The 21,757-nt window shown below is 43.3% G+C and overlaps 1 protein-coding gene across 1 annotated transcript in view; it reads left to right on the top strand.

The window, feature by feature from the left end:
- Positions 1-8,021: 8,021 nt before the first annotated feature.
- LOC115207365 (kinesin-like protein KIF21B) overlaps positions 8,022-21,757 on the top strand; it is a gene marked incomplete in the record, with an annotated part of 100,143 nt that continues 86,407 nt past the window's right edge. The window contains 1 exon segment of the mRNA XM_029774388.1: positions 8,022-8,535. Coding sequence (XP_029630248.1) covers positions 8,495-8,535 — 41 coding nt within the window.

Raw genomic sequence — 21,757 nt, 5'->3', positions numbered from 1 at the left:
GTCAGTCAGAGAAGCCAATCCGCCAACGGAGAGGTGTAGTCCACAGACGCAAAGAGTGGATCCGATCCTGGGTAGATTTTCTATTAGGCTACACAAAGCACACTTTTACAGCAACACAACAACGGAAGAGAGAAGCTTCAGAACTGAGGGTCGAACACATCCTCATTCATGTTTCCATCACAACTCCACTTTTGCGCAGCTGATGCTGGCTATTTAATTGGGAATTAAAAGGGGAAGCGCCCTATTGGAAGGAGAAGCACTGAGACGGTTCAGAAACATTCAGGGCCGTCACACAATACAGGATGATGCTGGGTCAGGAGACGGTGCTGTTGATATACAGGATGATGCTGGGTCAGGAGACGGTGCTGTTGATATACAGGAGGATGCTGGGTCAGGAGACGGTGCTGTTGATATACAGGATGAGGCTGGGTCAGGAGACGGTGCTGTCGATATACAGGATGATTTCAGAGGAAGGCAATCGGTAAAGAGCTTGTGTACAGGAAGTTTGATGTTGTGTGTCTCTGACCAAAATAAATGTGAGGCTGGGACTTTATTTTCATGTTCAGTCCAACAACTTTATGCAGTGTGGTGTTGTGAATATACCGTGCAGCTTGGCATGCATTGTCTAGCCATTATTACAACATTGAAGGCTTATATCCCTGTGAATTTCAAATGCAATTTCGACATACATAAACTGTTGTACCTTGTTGTTGTTGTACAGTATCTTTCATAACACAAAGACTGTTATGAAATAGTCTGGCTGTCGGTGTAAAGCACTTAGGTAGTCACCTGTTGTCACGGCTGTCTGAAGAATGGGACCAAAGTGTACCGTTCCACATTTTATTTAAACTGTGAAAACTATGCAAGACATACAAATAAACACCTAAACAAAACAACAAACCGTGACGAAGAGGTGCAACATACACTTACTCAAAGTACAATCTCCCACAAACCCAGGTGGGAAAAACAACTACTTAAGTATGACCTCCAATTAGAGACAACGATGACCAGCTGCCTCTAATTGGAGATCATCCCAAAATACAACAACATAGAAATACAGAAACAAGAACATGACAACATAGAAAATCTAAACTAGACACAACCCCGTCACGCCCTGACCTACTCTACCATAGAAAATAAAAGCTTCTATGGTCAGGACGTGACACCTGTAGTTGACGTGAAGTGGGCGTCGTACACTAACATGCATTGCTGTCGCTGTGGCTGACAGAATGTGGTGGAAGACTGCACAACTTTGTGTCAAGAGACTGTGTGTGTGTGTGTGTGTGTGTGTGTGTGTGTGTGTGTGTGTGTGTGTGTGTGTGTGTGTGTGTGTGTGTGTGTGTGTGTATAGAGTATATGAGTGTGAATACATATACAGCACGAGTCTGTCTATGTATATGTGAGTGTTTGTGTGTGTTTATAATCTGTGAATAATGTGTGTGTATGCTGGTGTGTACGGTGGTGTGTATGGTGGTTATATGTGTGTGTGTGTGTGCCTGTGTTTATTCCAGGTCCTCGTTGTGTCAGTAGTAGCTTGTTCCCTCAGGCTGGAGGACTGTGGCTGATTCCTGTTACTGAATGGTCACCTAACCCGGAATCCTGCACTGTCATGAAACGATGTATGTGTGTAGCTATGCTTTAGCCCTCCAGGACCACAACAACCATCTGGTGCCTGGTCCCTGCTGGAACCAACAAAGCCTCCTCAAATCAAGGCCTGTATTTCGCAAAATGTCTCAGAGTAGGAGGGCTGATCTAAGATCAGGTCCCTCCTGTTAATATAATCTAATTTGTTATCATCTAAAAGGGAAAACTGATCCTAGATCACCACCCCTTGTAAATACAACCACCTGGTCCCTGGTGGAACCAACCAACATAAGCTCCCCAGCTCACAGTATGAGACCCAGATAAAAGCCTTTATGTTATCAAGACCGTAGAGCTAATTCTTTCATTCTTCAACTTTCTTTCATTATCGAATCCCAGAAATCCCTTCCCCTTTGTTCAGTCTTTTACAACTTAATGTTAAGGTAGTTCCTCACCCTTGTTTTCTTTTAACTCTGTATTCTATTCTATATTGACTCAAAATGTTGTCCACTAACTTTGTCTTCTTGTAAAACCAATCAAGGAAAAGTAGAATCAGAAGAAATGTCATGTTGAATTGAAGTGATGAACCATACTGACTGCTGCTGCTACACAGCAAGCTGGATTGGAAATCAGGCCATTTTATGTGACGTATGCATTTCATCCCAGATATGGTGTCAGTACAAAATTACAATGTGTCGGATGGGATTGGATCCCTTGAACATGAGTCACGGAGGATGAGGAAAGGATTTAGGACATGTTTGGTTTCTGTAGAAGATGAATCATAAGCAGGTTGAAATCAGGATGGTTTTTGAAGCCAAAATCAGACAGAGGAAATCACATTTTGGAAAGTAGAACACATGCAGCACTTGTCTGGCTGACACCAAACTCCATGTTCTCCTGACCTTATTAAAGAACCCAGAAACAAAACAATGTCTGAACGTTCTGTTTTGTGGAGGACTTCCATTGTGGCGTTCTTGACGTTTTGCGAACGTTAGCTAGCTAGCTCAAAATGCTGTGGGATCATACCAAGAAAAACCTTTCAAAGTTAAATGGAGAGTCTGTGCCACGTCCGCGGATTATTTAAGAGTTATTTATTTGAATTGCACGCCCTTCAGTTTCACCAGAAGTTGTCCTGCTAGCGGGACGCCTAGCCCTAAGAAGGAGTGGGAGGACGATATGAAAAAATGGCCACATATCACCTACGAAGACATCTTCAATTATTTTGTCTCGTCTCTTGGTGTGGATGGGTCAGAGACGAGGATCTACAAAAGCACAGAGGCATATCAATACCTCCACAGCGGCCAAGTTGGACGGGTGCTTATTCCCTGTCTTCAGGATGACAACCTGGTGTTCCTCAAAGTAGATGTCCAGCCCAGTCAGAGCAAAACACATCATCATTCTACCTGGATTCTTGTATCATCTGTTGGCACGGTGGAGAGTGCAGGGTGTTCATGTGTTGCAGGGAAGGGGAAATATTGCAGTCATGCAGCTGCAACACTATGGAAGGTAGCTAGCTCGCTGGCTTTTTTTAATGATAACCCTTTGTATGACTGATACGTTTGACGTTAGCTAGTTACTTAGCTAGCTAATTGTGATGATACCATATCACTGACCAGAACTGATAACGTTAACTATTACAACACGCACACACAGTTAATGGTTTCAATGGCTCATTGTGTAAGTATATCAGTCTAATCTCGAATGGCAAAGAGGTAGCTTCAGAATCAAAGTGAGTTTTAAAATCAAATAGGAAATGACCAACATGACATAAACCTACTAGTTAAAAGGGACCTGTGTAAACTAGTCAAATGTGAACACCATGTAAATAAGTGTTCTGTACTGTAATTGACTATTCTAACAGTAGTGTTTTGTTGAAGGTGCAGAATGCTGTGTATGGAGGGTTGACAGGGGTGTCCTGTACAGATGAGCAATGCCAGTGGAACTCTGGGACGCAGCGGAATTTAGCTCCAAAAAAGTTGAGCGAGATCTGTTTCAAACGTCACAAACCAAGTGACGAGTTCTCTGACAGAACACCAGCCGCTTCTCCATCTCTACCTCCTGCGTACCACTCCCACAACACACTTAAGAAGAGTTTGGAAGGGGCCAATGTTCCAGTGTAGGAGCCTTCTGCACAAGTGCATCAAAGCTAAACCAGTCAGTCACCATGTTCAATCAGCAGCAACACAGCTACAGCAGCCTTATGGTGAACATGGCATCAACATGCGGTGTCAGAAATGCTTGTCAGAAATGCTTGTCATTTTATGACGTTTATGTTAAGCTGGAGGAGTGGAAATGTGCTAGCTTGGAGGAGGTCACTAAAGCACAGAGTGTCTCCCATGCGTGGTATGACGCGAGTCAACTTCTGATCACTGCTAGCTCAGCAAAGAAGGTTCCTGTGCTCACCTCAACAAATCCCAACAGCTTTGTGCGAGAGCATCTCTTCCCCCTTGTTCCATGGGAACTCAGCAACCACATATGGCAAGGAGAATGAGCAGGTGGCCTACACATGGCTGGAGAGCTGTGGGTTTAGTCTGGAGAGTAGAGGCACAGTAGTGAGTGTCAAGGAGACATGGCTTTCTGCAAGCCCAGATGGCGTGTTAAACTCCCAAGAACTTCTAGAAATCAAATGTCCTGTTCTGAGTAAGAAGTGTGAGTCTCTGACCAAACTGTTCTCTGGCAAACTCACCGATGTGAAGCTGGTGGATGGGGTTCCTCAGCTGAAACCTAATGGAGCCCGTGGGTACTACATGCAGGTGATGCAAACTGCTTGTCTGGGCTCCATCCGAGAAGGTTTGTTTATGATGTGAAGTTCTGCGCTGATGTCATCCCTTAACTGAAGGCATTCTATTTCACAAATACACGGCCAAGGATTGTAGATGAGTTCCAGTCAGGCAGACTAACTCTGTGCTCCATATATGTTCATCTATGTGGTATCTAGGTGCCTAATGCTTCTGTGTTTTTAAATAGTTCCTATATTTTCTGCCTTGTAAAGCTCTCTGTCAGCTCTACCTTATTATCTAAGCATAACTCTTGATTAGTGTGTTTTAAGTCTTCCATAGATTTCTTCATATGCACATTTTCCTGATTATATTTGAATAATTCTTGGTGTTTTTTTTATATCTTGCCTTGTACAGGTCTCTTCATACATGTTAATCTAATGCCTACGGATAACGCATTATGATTTAGGAATATTGTACCTTGTACAGCTCTTTCTTTTCACATGGCACTTCATGAACTTATCTAAGCATACAGTAACTGACTCAGTACCGGTGTTACTTTTTATTATAACTTTTTATTTTAGTCTACTTGGTAAATATTTTCTTCTTCTTGAACTGCACTGTTGGTTAAGGGCTCGTAAGTAAGCATTTCACGGTAAAGTCTACACTTGTTGTATTCGGCGCATGTGACAAACAAATGCATTTAAACTCAGTTTTTCACAATTCCTGACATTTAATCCTAGTAAAAATTCCATGTTTTAGGTCAGGTAGGATCACCACTTTATTTTAAGAATGTGTAATGTCAAAATAATAATAGAGAGAATGATTTATTTCAGCTGTTATTTCTTTCATCACATTCCCAGTGGGTCAGAAGATTACATACACTCAATTAGTATTTGGCAGCATTGCCTTGAAATTGTTTAACTTGAGTCAAACATGTCGGGTAGCCTTCCACAAGCTTCCCACAATAAGTTGGGTGAATTTTGGCCCGTTCCTCCTGACAGAGCTGGTGTAACTGAGTCAGGTTTGTAGGCCTCCTTGCTCGCACACACTTTTTCAGTTCTGCCCACAAATTTTCTATAGGCTTGAGGTCAGGGCTTTGTGATGGCTACTCCAATACCTTGACTTTGTTGTCCTTAAGCCATTTTGCCACAACTTTGGAAGTATGCTTGGGGTCATTGTCCATTTGGAAGACCCATTTGCGACCAAGCTTTAACTTCCTGACTGATGTCTTGAGATGTTGCTTCAATTTATCCACAGAATTTTACTTCCTCATGATGCCATCTATTTTGTGAAGTGCACCAGTCCCTCCTGCAGCAAATCACCCCCAAAACATGATGCTGCCACCCAGTTCTTCACGGTTGGGATGGAGTTCTTCGGCTTGCAAGCCTCCTGTCACGACTCCCTCTCCTTGTTCGGGCGCTGTTCGGCGGTCGACGTCACCGACCTTCTAGCCATCACTGATCCATTTTTCATTTTCCATTGGTTTTGTCTTGTTTTCCTTCACACCTGGTTCCAATCCCATCAATTACATGTTGTGTATTTAACCCTCTGTTTCCCCTCATGTCCTTGTCGGAGATTGTTTTGTTTGAATGTGATGTGCTAGTCAGTGTTGGTGTGCGACGGGTTTTGTACCCACTTTGTTATTTTGTACATTTTGGTTGTTTTGGAGTTTTATCAGCATTTATTAAACAACTCCGTTTATACCAAGTTCATTCTCCTGTGCAAGACTTCCCTGCTACCAACACTCACCCCTTACACCTCCCCTTTTTTCCTCCAAACATAACGATGGTAATGGCCAAACAGTTCCAAATTATGGCCAAACAGTTCTATTTTTGTTTCATCAGACCAGAGGACATTTCTCCAAAATGTACGATCTTTGTCCCCATGTGCAGTTGCAAACCGTAGTCTGGCTTTTTTATGGCGGTTTTGGAGCAGTGGCTTCTTCCTTGCTGAGCGGCCTTTCAGGTTATGTCGACATAGGACTCGTTTTACTGTGGATATAGATACTTTTGTACCTGTTTCCTCCAGCATCTTCACAAGGTCCTTTGCTGTTGTTCTGGGATTGATTTGCAATTTTTGCACCAAAGTACGTTCATCTCTAGGAGACAGAACGCGTCTCCTTCCTGAGCGGTATGACGGCTGCGTGGTCCCATGGTGTTTATACTTACTTATTTCCCGGAAATGCTTAACCGGAAGTCCCCCACAAAAAAAAACTAGAAAGACCCATATTTCCATTGAAAATGAGGTTAATAGTCTGGAAAGGCTCCTTGATGTTGTAGGCACGATCCGACGATAATGAAGAGAGCTGCACTTTTTTACTGATTGGTTGTCCTCTGTGTCTTTCTCACTGAAACACACACAGACAGCAACACACAGCCACCGATCGCCACCGCTGTCCTTTACAACTGTTCGATTTTCATATCCAAATGACGCAAGGTCTCAACCTCCCAGGAAAGAAAACAGGGTGTTTTGAGAGAACCAATCAAAGCTCAGACCATTTCTGTGCGAATACTGCATTTACAACATACTCCTGTGCAGACCAGTGCGTCACAGACCAGTGCGTCACAGACCAGTGCGTCACAGACCAGTGCGTCACAGACCAGTGCGTCACAGACCAGTGCGTCACAGACCAGTGTGTCCCAGCTGTCACAGTGTACCACGTGAGTTGTGTCAGCCAGGTTAATGCAGAACGTCCTCACTGCCAAATCATTCTGGTGTGTAGTCAAACATTCTAAAGATCAGAAAGGGCCCTAGATTCTAGTATTCTAAGCACTCACTACAGTCACAATAGCCAGGAGGTGACCTGCAGAAGAGAGAAGAAATGAAAGAGAGGAAACAGAGGAGAAAGTGAATGGAGGGGAGATCATGTGTAAAGATGTGTAAAGAAACAGTAGAGGTCATCAGCTCATGGCTTGTCTTGTGTTTTTCTGTCCTGTCATAGACGGAGAGAAAGAGATCCTTGAATTTAAATTGAAATTGAGAGAGAAAGAGCGGGAGAACGAGAGAGAGAGGAAAAAAAGAGAGGGAGAGATAGCGAGGAAGAGAGAGAAAGAGACAGGACTTCAATTTCCTCTTTTGAAGAATTGTGACTGAAAGCAGGAAGGAACCATGGCACAAAGTCACTTCCTCAGCAGGCAGATCCTCTTCACCAGAAACACAGTTTGCTGTAACACAGGTGCGGGATTCAAGTTAATAAAACCTCACTCTCTTAAAATAACACAAGTCTAATATAACTTGATACATGCTGATAATGCGTTATGTTGCTATTACTATTTTACTGCTAGTGGATAGACTCACTCTTTTTACTCAAAACCATGACCTATCTGCCACTAGTCACTAAAGGTATATTCCAGTTTCTTCTGTGCTTGTTATGTGTCATGTTATCAGGGGTGGAGAAAATCACTCATTATTTATTTTAGCATTACCTGTCTGCACTAGTCACTATAGGACTACTTCCCTAACTATGGATACCTTTGACCCCGATGGTGTTAAAGCTGTGACCCTTGAACCTGCCTCTCAGACATGGGAACATTCCCTCGCCTTATGACTGGTTAACGGGCCTCAGATGTGACCTTGTTACCACCCTACGCACGCACACACACACACACACACACACACACACACACACACACACACACACACACGCACGCCATTGGCGTCTCCGAACTCCCTAATTGGTCTATTAAGTGGGACCGGGGCGGGAGTATTTGATCTGTGTGGCTAAGCGCCTGTCAATCGAATGCGATTACACCCGCCCCCTTGCGCTTCTCACTCGTTGTTCACATTCAGCGTGAGACAGACATCAACACAAACACACGTTGAGCAGGCTGCGACGGTGTCGTTTCGGATGAGCGCCGAAAAACGGTTCGCACACAGTTTGACAGGATGTAGCAGCGGCGAGCGAAAGAAGAAAGAAGAAGAAAAGCTTGTGACAGCGGGCCGGAGGTGTAGCCTAGATAGGAGAGTGACCAGAGCAAAGACAGGGACAGAAGCAGATCGTAGCGCGGTTACCCACGGCAGGTTATAATGACAGCACCACGGCTGGCGATTCTAACCTGATTTACCGCTTTATGCATTTGCTCCAATAGGTTTTTTGTTGATGCAACACTGGATTTTTACGCACTAACCTAACTCTGACTGACACAGTTCAGAGACTTTTGCATATAGGGAAAAACGGAAAGAAAGAGGATAGAATGGTGAGCCAAAACGACTGCTCTGTGAAGGTCTCTTTAAGGTAAGCCCCTCAGTGATCCTGAAAGCCCACTCAAATATTTCTGCCGACCTTTGCAGAACGCATTGTGTGTCTTGTCTGTCTCTATGTGTCTCTGTTCCCGGTCTATTAATGAATTGATCCGCTGACATGTGCGCCCAAGAAGTATTGACTGGTATTATTTAGCGCTCCATATGTGGACTATAGTAGACTGATCACTGCGTTATTATCAGTACAGTTAGAGAATGTGCCTTGCTTTTGCCACGTACTGGCGGCGTTCCCATTGCCTACACACAGCAGATAATGCAAAGCATGAGCGAGCATGTCTTCATATAGGTGTAGGGTTATGTAGCTCAGTAATGTTATTATGCTGTTGGCCTTCATATTAATGTTTGATAATCATGATGGTTGTGTCATTCTGAAAGCCCAGTTATCCAGGTGCGGGCGCGGTATCCATGGGGCGTTTCTGCCAGTCACAATAATATCACCTTTTCTCCATGTGAGCTCTCCGTGCCATGCATTGGTTGCTATTGCATTATACTGTAGTCGTTACCTTAATGTAACAACAGCATTGCTTTCCCTCAAAACTCGCACCAGGCGTTGCAGAAATGCGTTTCTGTTAAGTCGGAGAATCACAAAGAGATGGAGGTGATGCTCTTCCTCAAAGCAATGTCCTTCACATTTCTACAGCTGCCTTTGTTGAGAATACAGCCTGAAGACATGGGACTTGGGTGTGAGGAAAGGAGGTTATTGATGAATATTGGACATGATTGCTGATACATTTTTTGCGCCATAGGTGGGTATTATAAATCACAGTATAGGCTATCACCCACCTTGGTTAGACCTTTATGATGCAGCCAAGTGGATGTAGAATACATAGCACGTAGTACTAGTGATGTGAGGTGGTATTACTTCAGTAATTTGGCTATAGTACTGTATGTGAGTACTGTATTCTCATACTCTGTGTATTGTTGCGCGCGCTAACCGAGTCGCAGCCAGCCAGCTCAGCCCGGTGGTGTGTCTGTCCATTGTCTAACAGTCTCGGGGGGGGGGGGAGGCGGGGGGGGGTCAGGGCAGTGAAAAAATGGTGCAGTCACCCTTTGAAGTCAACCATGATATTGATGGCCCATTTCCCCAGGAGGTGCCCCATGTGTGGTTGGTTGGTGGTGGTAACAAGGCTTGTAGCCTGTAGTCAATGTGCATCCCAAATGGCACCCTGCTCCTCTACACAGTAGGGTAGGGCTCATAGGGCTCTGGTCAAAAGTAGTGCACTATGTAATGAATAAGGTGCCATTTGGGATGTAGTCAGTCTGTCTGTCTGTTGCCTCCCTTTGTGCTTTGCCACAATGACATAAAGAGGAAGTAGCTTTAGCTTACATTTTGCTGAGTCTTTTCAAAAGTGAAAATAAGTGGGTGACGCTGGTTGTTCATTGTTCATCTGTTGTTCATATTGGGAAGTTGGCCCGCTGTAGAGTGAGGTCATAGGTCACAGGGTCACAGAGTTAGTTGGCCCGCTGTAGAGTGAGGTCATAGGTCACAGGGTTAAGGTTAATGGGCCCGCTTTAGGGTGGGGTCATAGGTTACAGGGTTAGTTGGCCTGCTTTAGGGTGGGGTCATAGGTCACAGGGTTAGTTGGCCTGCTTTAGGGTGGGGTCATAGGTTACAGGGTTAGTTGGCCTGCTTTAGGGTGGGGTCATAGGTCACAGGGTTAGTTGGCCTGCTTTAGGGTGGGGTCATAGGTCACAGGCTGCAGGTAGCCTAGTGGTTAGACCGTTAGGCCAGTAACCGAAAGCTGACAAGATAAAAATCTGTCGTTCTGCCCCTGAGCAAGGCAGTTAACCCACTGTTCCCCTGAGCAAGGCAGTTAACCCACTGTTCCCTGGGCGCTGAAGACGAGGATGTCGATTAAGGCAGCCCCCCGCACCTCTCTGATTCAGAGGGGTTGGGTTAAATGCAGAAGACACATTTCAGTTGAAAGCATTCAGTTATACAAGTGACTAGGTATCCCCCTTTCCCTTTACTAATGATTTGTTGAACTGGCCGGGGAAGGGAGGTAACAGGTATCCGTTTGTAGGTCACACCTCCCACCATAGCCACAGGAAGTAGTTTGGGGGTGGGGGTGCTGTGAACGTCTATATCGGTCCTCTAATACAGCACTAGTAAAGGCCTATGCACTACTTTTATGAAAACATTTATACTAAATGTATTTAAGTGTTTAACAGCATTTGTAATTTGAGTCTGATAATTATCTGTACGAAACAGTTAATCTGATTATACTTGGGGAATATAAAAATATGCAATTTATTTCTATGTGAAATCTGAAATGGTCTATTCATTCCTTTTCCATTTTAGTAGACCCTCTAATCCAGAGCAATTTACAGGAGTGAGTGCATACATTGTCATACTGGTCCCCTGTGGGAATCAAACCCACAACCCTAGCATTGCAAGTGCCATGCTCTACCAACTGAGCATCCTCAGCACCCCTACTTCTCGCGGCTATGTTTCACACACACTTTTCACATCAATACACATGGTAGGAGCCTGACATGACCTGTCAACACAGCAGCAAGAGAGCTACGGTGCTGTACCTATATGTTCATCTGTCTCTGCTCAGCTCTTTAGGGCAAAGCTGCGTTATTCAGCACATAGACATTATTGGGTAACTATGGTAGTAACACTTACAGTATATTGTTAGTACCAGGCTACCCTGTACCAGGTATAGGCCTACTGTAAGTACAAGCAATACTATCAATCAATCAATCACATTTATTTATAAAGCCCTTCTTACATCAGCTGATGTCACAAAGTGCTGTACAGGAACCCAGCCTGAAACCCCAAACAGCAAGAAATGCAGGTGTAGAAGCTCAAACCGATGTTCATTCAGTAGAAACATGCAGTAAGAACATAGTTATGTAATAACCATAACACCACTGTTGTCATAAGTATCTAAATGGCTGTGGTGATAGATGCATGCTCTATTCTCTTCTTCTTCTTCGTGTGATCCGATTGCTGTGTGTGTGTGTGTATTTAATCTGTTCCTAATGGGTGGCACTGAAAGCAGCATTAATAGTGACAGGAAGTGGGGACTGAAGCATATAAACAAAGACGGATCAAGATGACTTCCTGTGGAACTCGATGGATGGTTTTCCTAAGGACAGGGAGACTAATCCTGGGAACACCAGTACCACTGATAACAGAGAATGAATGGATGGCGTGTAATTGCTCCCACATTTCTAGTCAGAATTATGTTCTGCAGTTAAGGGACTGGGAGTGTGTTAAGACCACAGCCTGGGTTTGATTGGTGTGTGTTGACGAAGGGAGGCGTTGACAGCCAAACAAAGTCAAGTAACTCACCACCCTGATCTATAGACCAGACCTGACCCCTCTCCTCCCTGGTCTATAGATCAGACCCCCTCCCCTCTCTTCCCTGGTCTATAGATCAGACCCCCTCCCCTCTCTTCCCTGGTCTATAGATCAGACCCCCTCCCCTCTCTTCCCTGGTCTATAGATCAGACCTGACCCCCTCTCTTCCCTGGTCTATAGATCAGACCTAACCCCCTCTCTTCCCTGGTCTATAGATCAGACCTAACCCCCTCTCTTCCCTGGTCTATAGATCAGACCTGACCCCCTCTCTTCCCTGGTCTATAGATCAGACCTGACCCCCTCTCTTCCCTGGTCTATAGATCAGACCCCCTCCCCTCTCTTCCCTGGTCTATAGATCAGACCCCGTCCCCTCACCACCCTGATCTATAGATCAGACCTGACCCCCTCTCCTCCCTGGTCTATAGATCAGACCCCCTCCCCACTCTTCCCTGATCTATAGATCAGACCTGACCCCCTCTCTTCCCTGGTCTATAGATCAGACCCCCTCCCCACTCTTCCCTGATCTATAGACCAGACCAGACCCCCTCTCTTCCCTGGTCTATAGATCAGACCTAACCCCCTCTCTTCCCTGGTCTATAGATCAGACCTGACCCCTCTCTTCCCTGGTCTATAGATCAGACCTAACCCCCTCTCCCCCTGATCTATAGATCAGACCTGACCCCCACTCTTCCCTGGTCTATAGATCAGACCTGACCCTCTCTCTTCCCTGGTCTATGTAAAAATTCCCTGTCTTAGATCAGTTAGGATCACCACTTTATTTTAAGAATGTGAAATGTCAGAATAATAGTAGAAATAATTATTTATTTCAGCTTTTATTTCTTTCATCACATTCCCATTGGGTCAGAAGTTTATATACACTAAATTAGTATTTAGTAGCGTTTCCTTTAAATTGTTTAACTTGGGTCAAACCTTTTGGGTAGCTTTCCACAAGCTTCCCACAATGAGTTGGGTGAATTTTGGCCCATTCCTCCTGACAGAGCTGGTGTAACTGAGTCAGGTTTGTAGGCCTCCTTGCTCGCACACGCTTTTTCAGTTCTGCCCACTCATTTTGGGATGGTGTTCTTCGGCTTGCAAGCCTCCCCCTTTTCTTCCAAACATAACGATGGTCATTATGGCCAAACAGTTCTATTTTTGTTTCCTCGGACCAGAGGACATTTCTCCAAAAAGTACGATCTTTGTCCCCATGTGCAGTTGCAAACCGTATTCTGGCTTATTATGGCGGTTTTGGAGCAGTGGCTTCTTCCTTGCTGAGCGGCCTTTCAGGTTATGACGATATAGGACTTGTTTTACTGTGGATATAGATACTTTTGTACCTGTTTCCTCCAGCATCTTCACAAGGTCCTTTGCTGTTGTTCTGGGATTGATTTGCAATTTTCACACCAAAGTACGTTCATCTCTAGGAGACAGAAAGCGTCTCCTTCCTGAGCGTTATGACGGCTGCGTGGTCCCATGGTGTTTATACTTGCGTACTATTGTTTGTACAGATGAACGTGGTACCTTCAGGCATTTGGAAATTGCTCCCAAGGATGAACCAGACTTGTGGAGGTCTACAAATTTTTTTTCTGAGGTCTTGGCTGATTTCTTTTGATTTTCCCATGATGTCAAGCAAAGAGAAACTGAGTTTGAAGGTAGGCCTTGAAATACATCCACAGGTACACCTACAATTGACTCAAATTATGTCAATTAGCCTATCAGAAGCTTCTAAAGCCACAACATAATTTTCTAGAATTTTCCAAGCTGTTTAAAGGCATAGTCAACTTAGTGTATGTAAACTTCTGACCCACTGAAATTGTGATACAATGAATTATAAATGAAATAATCTGTCTGTAAACAATTGTTGTAAAAATGTATTGTGTCATGCACAAAGTAGATGTCCTAACCGACTTGCCAAAACTATAGTTTGTTAACAAGAAATTTGTGGAGTGGTTGAAGAACGAGTTTTAATGACTCCAACCTAAGTGTATGTAAACTTCTGACTTCAACTGTGTCTCTGAGGGCTTGGTCTAAGACTCTAAGGCCTGATGTTGACAGATGTACAGTACCAGTCAAAAGTTTGGACACACCTACTAATTCCAGTGTTTTTCTAAACGTTTTACTATTTTCTACATTGTAGAATAATAGTGAATACATCAAAACTATGAAATAACACACATGGAATCATGTAGTAACCAAAAAAGTGTTAATCAAATCAAAATAGATTTTATGTTTGAGATTCTTCAAAGTAGCCACCCTTTGCCTTGATGACAGCTTTGCACACTCTTCGCATTCTTTCAACCAGCTTCATGAGGAATGCTTTTTCAACAGTCTTGAAGGAGTTCCCCACCCCTCTCTCCTCTCCTCTCCTCTCCCCACCCTCTCCCCCTCCTCTCCACTCTCTTCACCCAACCATCTCCCCCTCTCTCCTCTCCCCACCCTCTCCCCCCCTCTCCTCTCCTCTCCTCTCCTCTCCCCACCCTCTCTCCTCTCCTCTCCCCACCCTCTCCCCTCTCCCCCTCCTCTCCACTCTCCTCTCCCCACCATCTCCCCCTCTCTCCCCTGGGGAGCTGAGAACCCAGGTCTCATGGGGAACTTTCCCTCCTGGACTAAAGGAACCCCTATGTGAGAATGCTATTCTTTGACTACAGCTCAGCGTTCAACACCATAGTGCCCTCAAAACTCATCACTAAGCTAAGGACCCCGGGACTAAACAACTGGATCCTGGACTTCCTGACGGGCCGTCCCCAGGTGGTAATGGTAGGTAACAACACATCCGCCACGCTGATCCTCAACATGGGGGACCGTCAGGGCTGTGTGCTCAATCCCCTCCTGTACTCTCTGTTCACTCATGATTGCATGACTCCAACAGCAATCTTAAGTTTGCCGATGACACAACAGTGGTAGGCCTGATCACCGACAACGATGAGACGGCCTATAGGGAGGAGGTCAGAGACCTGGCCGTTTGGTGCCAGGATAACAAACTCCCTCAACGTGATCAAGACAAAGGAGATTATTGTGGACTACAGGGAAAGGAGGACCGAGCACGCCCCCATTCTCATCGACGGGGCTGTAGTGGAGCAGGTTGAGAGCTTCAAGTTCCTTGGTGTCCACATCACCAACAAACTAACATGGTTCAAACACACCAAGACAGTCGTGAAGAGGGCACGACAAAGCATATTCCTCCTCAGGAGACTGAAAAGATTTGGCATGGGTTGTCAGATCCTCAAAAAGTTCTACAGCCGCACCATTGAGAGCATCCTGACTGGTTGCATCACTGCCTGGTATGGCAACTGCTCGGCCTCCGACTGCAAGGTACTACAGAGGGTAGTCAGAGGCGAGTCAACAGTGAGTTGCCTACAATGACACAAACTGGGATCATCAACTAGATTCAGCCGTGGGACGATTTCTTCTTTAGTGGATGGAACCTAGTTACAGATCATTTGTAGACTGCAAGAAGCCCGACAGATATCATTTTTGATTTCAAACCTTGCATATAGTTGTATACGATCACATTTATCTCTCTATTTTGTTTGGGAATATTTTGGAACAGACTTCCTGAATTAAAATCCCTTGTAGATGATTTTACAGCCTTCCTTTATTTATTTAGATTAGATTTTTTTTACATTTAACCTTTATTTAACTAGGCATGTCCGTTTAATAACAAATTCTTATTTACAATGACAGCCTGGGAACAGTGGGTTAACTGCCTTGTTCAGGGGCAGAGCGACAGATTTTTACCTTGTCAGCTCAGCGATTCGATCTACCAACCTTTCAGTTACTGACCCAACGCTCTAACCACTAGGCTACCTGCCGCCCCAACAATACAATTTATGTCCAACAATACAATACATTTTTTTTTTTTACTGATAAACCATCATTTTAAATAGGAATTTAGTTCCCACTCTGGTGGGAACTAGCCGCTGGTCATAATGTCTGTCTGGGTGTGTGTATGTGGGGGAAGAGTAGTGTGTGTATAGTGTATGTGTGTGTGTGTATTAGTGTGAGTCTGTGTTAGTAATGGCGGTTAATGGGAGACTGGCCTCCTGCCCTCATGGTCCGCTCTGTAAGGCCAATAACTAATAGTTCCTGTTAAGAGCTGCTCCAGGACAGATACTTCTGTAGTCTCCTGTATAACATGCATCCCTCCCTCCTACCCAGTAAGCTGGGTTGAATGAGCAATCTAACATGACTGGATAAGTTAAAGCAAGTGTTCAACGGCATAGCTTTCCAGGAAAGGAAGCAGGGAAGGATGCAATACAATGCTGTTACTAGTGTAGTTAATTACAGTTTTACAAGAGCTGCTGAAAGTTTCACCATGTATTCCCAACAGGGCATCAGATCTACCAACACTATCTTCACGTATTCCCAACAGGGCATCAGATCTACCAACACTATCTTCACGTATTCCCAACAGGGCATCAGATCTACCAACACTATCTTCACGTATTCCCAACAGGGCATCAGATCTACCAACACTATCTTCACGTATTCCCAACAGGGCATCAGATCTACCAACACTATCTTCACGTATTCCCAACAGGGCACCAGATCTACCAACACTATATTTTTCATCTTCATGGAAGTCCCTCTCAGATACACTGGTCATTTCCTCCTTACCCTGATCACATGATCTCTGACCTCTAACAGTCATTAGTGAAAGTCATTTGACAGGGAGTGTTAAATGAAAGGTTCTGGGTGGAACTGGGACGTCCACAGAGACAGAAACAGGACTTAGGATGAGTCAACAAAGCACGGTACCGTTAGTAAAGTACAGAACAGTAAAGTACAGTACAGAACAGTAAAGAACAATAAAGTATAGTAAAGCACAGAACAGTAAAGTATGGTAAAGTACAATAAGGCACAGTAAAGTACAGAACAGTAAAGAACAGTAAAGAACAGTAAAGAACAGAACAGTAAAGAACAATAAAGAACAGTAAAGAACAGTAAAGTACAGTACAGAACAGTAAAGAACAATAAAGAACAGTAAAGCACAGAACAGTAAAGTACAATAAAGCACAGTAAAGAACAGTAAAGAACAGTAAAGAACAGTAAAGCACAGAACAGTAAAGTATGGTAAAGTACAGTAAAGTACAGAACAGTAAAGTACAGTAAAGAACAGTAAAGAACAGTAAAGAACAGTAAAGTACAGTAAAGAACAGAACAGTAAAGTATGGTAAAGTACAGTAAAGTACAGAACAGTAAAGGACAGTAAAGTACAGTAAAGTACAGAACAGTAAAGTATGGTAAAGTACAATAAAGCACAGTAATGTACAGAACAGTAAAGAACAGTAAATACAGTGAAGTACAGAATAGTAAAGTATGGTAAAGAACAGTAAAGTACAGAACAGTAAAGGACAGTAAAGTACAGTAAAGTACAGTAAATTACAGTACAGAACAGTAAAGTACAGAACAGTAAAGTACAGTACAGAACAGTAAAGTACAGTAAAGTACAGTAAATTACAGTACAGAACAGTAAAGTACAGAACAGTAAAGAACAGTAAAGAACAGTACAGAACAGTAAAGTACAGTAAAGCTCAATACAGACTCAGTGTTAGTACTGTACTCATCTCGGTTAACGCAGAACTAAAACCTTGCATAATTTGGTTAGATGTTTCCGTAGTCTGTCCACGATAGGTTCATCCTGTACTTACTGTACACTACAGGCCCTGTACCAATTGGCTCATTATATTGGCTCATATTAATACCAGGTGTATAACTCATTAACCCTCCACTACTTTAAGTCAACACTGATCATTAACCACTGATCTGGCTAGAATGGATATTTGTGGAACCTTGTTTGTATCTATCACAGCTCTATTAGATTTAATATCAAATCAGGGTTAGTGCTATCCGGAACCTTTGGGACGTCCCTACCCTAAACCCAAACCCTAACCTTAACCCCTACCCTAACCCTAACCCTTAACCTTAACCCCTACCCTAACCCTAACCCTAACCCTTAACCCCTACCCTAACCCTTAACCTTAACCCCTACCCAAACCCTAACCCTTAACCTTAACCCCTACCCTAACCATAACCCTTAACCCCTACCCTAACCCTAACCCTTAACCCCTACCCTAACCCTAACCCTTAACCTTAACCCCTACCCTAACCCTAACTCTTAACCCCTACCCTAACCCTAACCCTTAACCTTACTCTAACCTTAACTATAACTCTTATAACTCTTACCGTTTAAATTTCAACTTCAATGGGGTGGCGTCAGAGTTGGACATCCCATGGAACCCGTTTAGACTTTTCTGTTGGATCAGCGCTTCAATCAAGGAGAGGAAGAGTTAAGAAGGAAATTCAAAGGTCTACAGTCTAGTCGACTCCTGATAACTGCACTTCAGATACAGTCGCAGTTCAATTACATTCTGTGTAATTGCTCCTGATAACTATTACTGAACAAAAATATAAACGCAACATGTAACAATTTGAACGATTTACAGTTCATGTAAAAATCAGTCAATTGAAATAAATTCCCTAAGCCCTAATTTCACATGACTGGGCAGGGGTGCAGCCATGGGATGGGCCTTGGAGGGCATAGGCCCACCCACTGGAGAATCAGGCCAAGATAATCAGAATACGTTTTTCCCCACAAAAGGGCTTTATTACATCCCGCAGATGAAGAAGCCGGATGTGGAAGTCCTGGGCTGGCGTGGTTACACGTGGTCTGCGGTTGTCAGACCGGTTGGATGCACCGGAGGGGGTTTATGGTAAAGAAATTAACATAAAATTCTCTGGCAACAGCTCTGATGGACATTCCTGCAGTGAGCATGCCAATTGCACACTCCCTCAAAACCTGAGACATCTGTGGCACTGTGTTGTGTGACAAAACTGCATATTTTAGAGTGGCCTTTTATTTTCCCCAGCACAAGGTGCACCTGTGTAATGAGCATGCTGTTTAATCAGTTTATTGATATGCCACACCTGTTAGGTGGATGTAGTATCTTGGTAAAGGAGAAATTCTCACTAACAGGCATCTTATTTCAGCTCATGAAACATGGGACCAACACTTTACGTTTATATTAATATTTTTGTTCAGTATAATTGCATACTCTGGTTTAGTATACACTGTCACAGTAGTCCCAAACTGTAGCATTCATCAGGATTAGCTATAAGATATATTACAGTATTATTATTAGAGTCTGTATATAACTGTATATTATAACATACGCACGCGCACGCGCACACACACACACACACACACACAGATACACACACACACACACATAAACACCCACTGGCGTGTGACAGAACAGAACAGACGAGGACATGAAAACTAGGTCTGTTTATGGAAATGAGCTTAGTTAGCCGGCCAAACTGACCTGTGAAAAACTCTGGGTAACTATAACAGGTTTGGGCCAAATCAGATGAATATGGAGATTATGACTATGGAGATTATGACTATGGAGATTAAGAATATGGAGATTATGAATATGGAGGTTATGAATATGGAGATTAAGAATATGGAGATTATGAATATGGAGATGTTTCAATGTTTAATTGAGTTAGTTTATATGCAGGATGTTGGTATGTTTATAGCCAGCCCAGCGACTACGGCTGAAAGCTTGATAGCTGACTTGCAAACTCTGTTGTGATGATTGTGCTTCTGTGGTAATGTGCCTTATTTGAATGTATTCCATTAGCAGTTTGGATGACAAATTCCCCCTCCCTGTAGATTTTGCTTGGCCCACATGTGTTTCGGTGTGAATTCACAATGCAGTATATGGTCCTATTGCGTATGTCCACTAGGGTGGCAATGAAGTTCTTTCTAACACAGTCAAAGGCTGAATCTCAGACCTAACACTTAGCCCCTGTCCTTTATCATCGAGTGGCCACTTGCTGTTGTGTTCGATAGTGATCACTCGAGTCTGAAATTGTTTAGGCTAAAACGAGCATTGAGATGATGTGCACTCGACCTCCCAACTGCCACTTATCAGTATTCAGTATTCAGTAATCAGTATTCAGTATTCCAATATTCAGTAATCAGTATTCCAGAATTCTAAATCCATTCGCGAGCATCATCCCCTGCGACCTGTCTTGTGTGTGACTCTCTCGCTATGAAACACGGGCACTGGGGCAGACAGACACATACTCTGATAGACAGTGAGAAAGTTGTAAAAACTAAATCTCTCTTCTCCTGCAGAAAACATGTGCAAGTCTATTAGTCGCCAGTGATTTCATCAGCTGGTTTAGCTTGTTGTAGCCTGCCTGCTGCTAGCTAGCTTCACTGACAAACACCAGCCTGGTCTCATAGACTGGACGTAACCAGACAACCAGTGTTCAGTCTGGAGCGTGAAGTCACAAGCTCTGGTGGTCAGCTACAGCGTAGCAACCTAGCGGTACCAAAAGCCCTGGTCTGCCCTAGAAAGCCTATGTAAATTACGATTGCCAGAATATTCAAATGATGAATTATTTGGGCCATTTGTTTGTTATGGTCAAGTTCGTTCCCCACAGTGAAATATTTTCAAGTTCGCTACCATTCAAGATATTTAATTAAAGCTACACTATGCAGAACTTCCTCCACCATTTCCTGTTTGGTGAATGTTTTATAGTTCGCCTAATTTCAGTTTATGTGACAAAACAAGCACATATAGTATAGAGAATCATTGTACCATCTAAACCGCTGTGAAATATATTTTCCATAAAAAAATATTGTTGTTTCAGCTGTTTTTATAGCTGGTGTACAAAACTGAAAGTGAAAGACGCAAAAACTAAACTAAAAACGGGAAGCATTGAAATTGAGCACATAGAACAGATCTACCGCTTCTTAGACTTGCTTTCAATGAGAATAACAGCTCTATAACTCACATTTCTATGTGAATTTGCTTGGGTCGCCTAAAAAGTTAAATATAGCAGCTTTAAATAGTGATCCATTCAGACAATTGCGTTTGTCGTCACACAGGACCACGTGCTGACACAGACCAATCACGGGCCGGCAGGCTACGTGGAGGTTCCCGGTTGACTCTCTCAGGCAGGATGAAAGCTACTACATCGATCATGATTCTTTACTAGTTACGGCGACTTTTACCATGATCCTTAGCGATTTTTTTTGGTGCCATTCAGCCAGATTCAGCAATATGCCGCTCTTCAAACGTCAAGTACTTCCGGCTTCTTGCGCCATCGAGTTTTCCATAGGAATATGTGGATGGCTTCAGAGCTATCACTATCTACTGGTTTTAATGTCTATGGACGTAACATGTGTAGTGTACTGTAGTAACATAGTAAATGTAAATCTGGGACATATGTTATGTTTTAGTACGGTTACGTAAGACAGAAGGGTACAGAAACAGAAGGAGTTTATTGGGGTGGAATCTCATCACAGACAACTTTAGCATTTTAGCTAATTAGCAACTTTTCAACTACTTACTACTTTTTCGCTACTTTGCAATTACTTAGCATGTTAGCTAACCCTAACCTTAATCCTTTAACATAACTCCTAACCCTAACGTTAACCCTAACCTTAACCCCTAACCCCTAGCCTAGCTAATGTTAGCCACCTAGCTAATGTTAACATTAGCCACAACAAATTGTAATTTGTAACATATCATATGAATTGTAATTCGTGACATATCATATGAATTGTAATTCGTGACATATCATATGAATTGTAATTCGTGACATATCATATGAATTGTAATTTGTGACATATCATATGAATTGTAATTCGTGACATATCATATGAATTGTAATTCGTGACATATCATATGAATTGGATGATGGACATCCACAAATTAAAACCTAATATACGCAACGTAACATATCATCCTAAATGGAAGGAGACAGATTTACATTTACTATGTTTCATCTACTCTGGAGTCCAGATTGCAAACACAGGGATGGATTTTTAGCTAGCTAGTTAAGGATGTAGGGCACTGCACTGATA

Source organism: Salmo trutta, chromosome 14 (genome assembly GCF_901001165.1).
Source record: "Salmo trutta chromosome 14, fSalTru1.1, whole genome shotgun sequence".
Taxonomy (NCBI): domain Eukaryota; kingdom Metazoa; phylum Chordata; class Actinopteri; order Salmoniformes; family Salmonidae; genus Salmo; species Salmo trutta.
The sequence above is the reverse complement of the archived record's forward strand: the minus strand, read 5'-3'. Positions and strand labels throughout refer to the sequence as shown.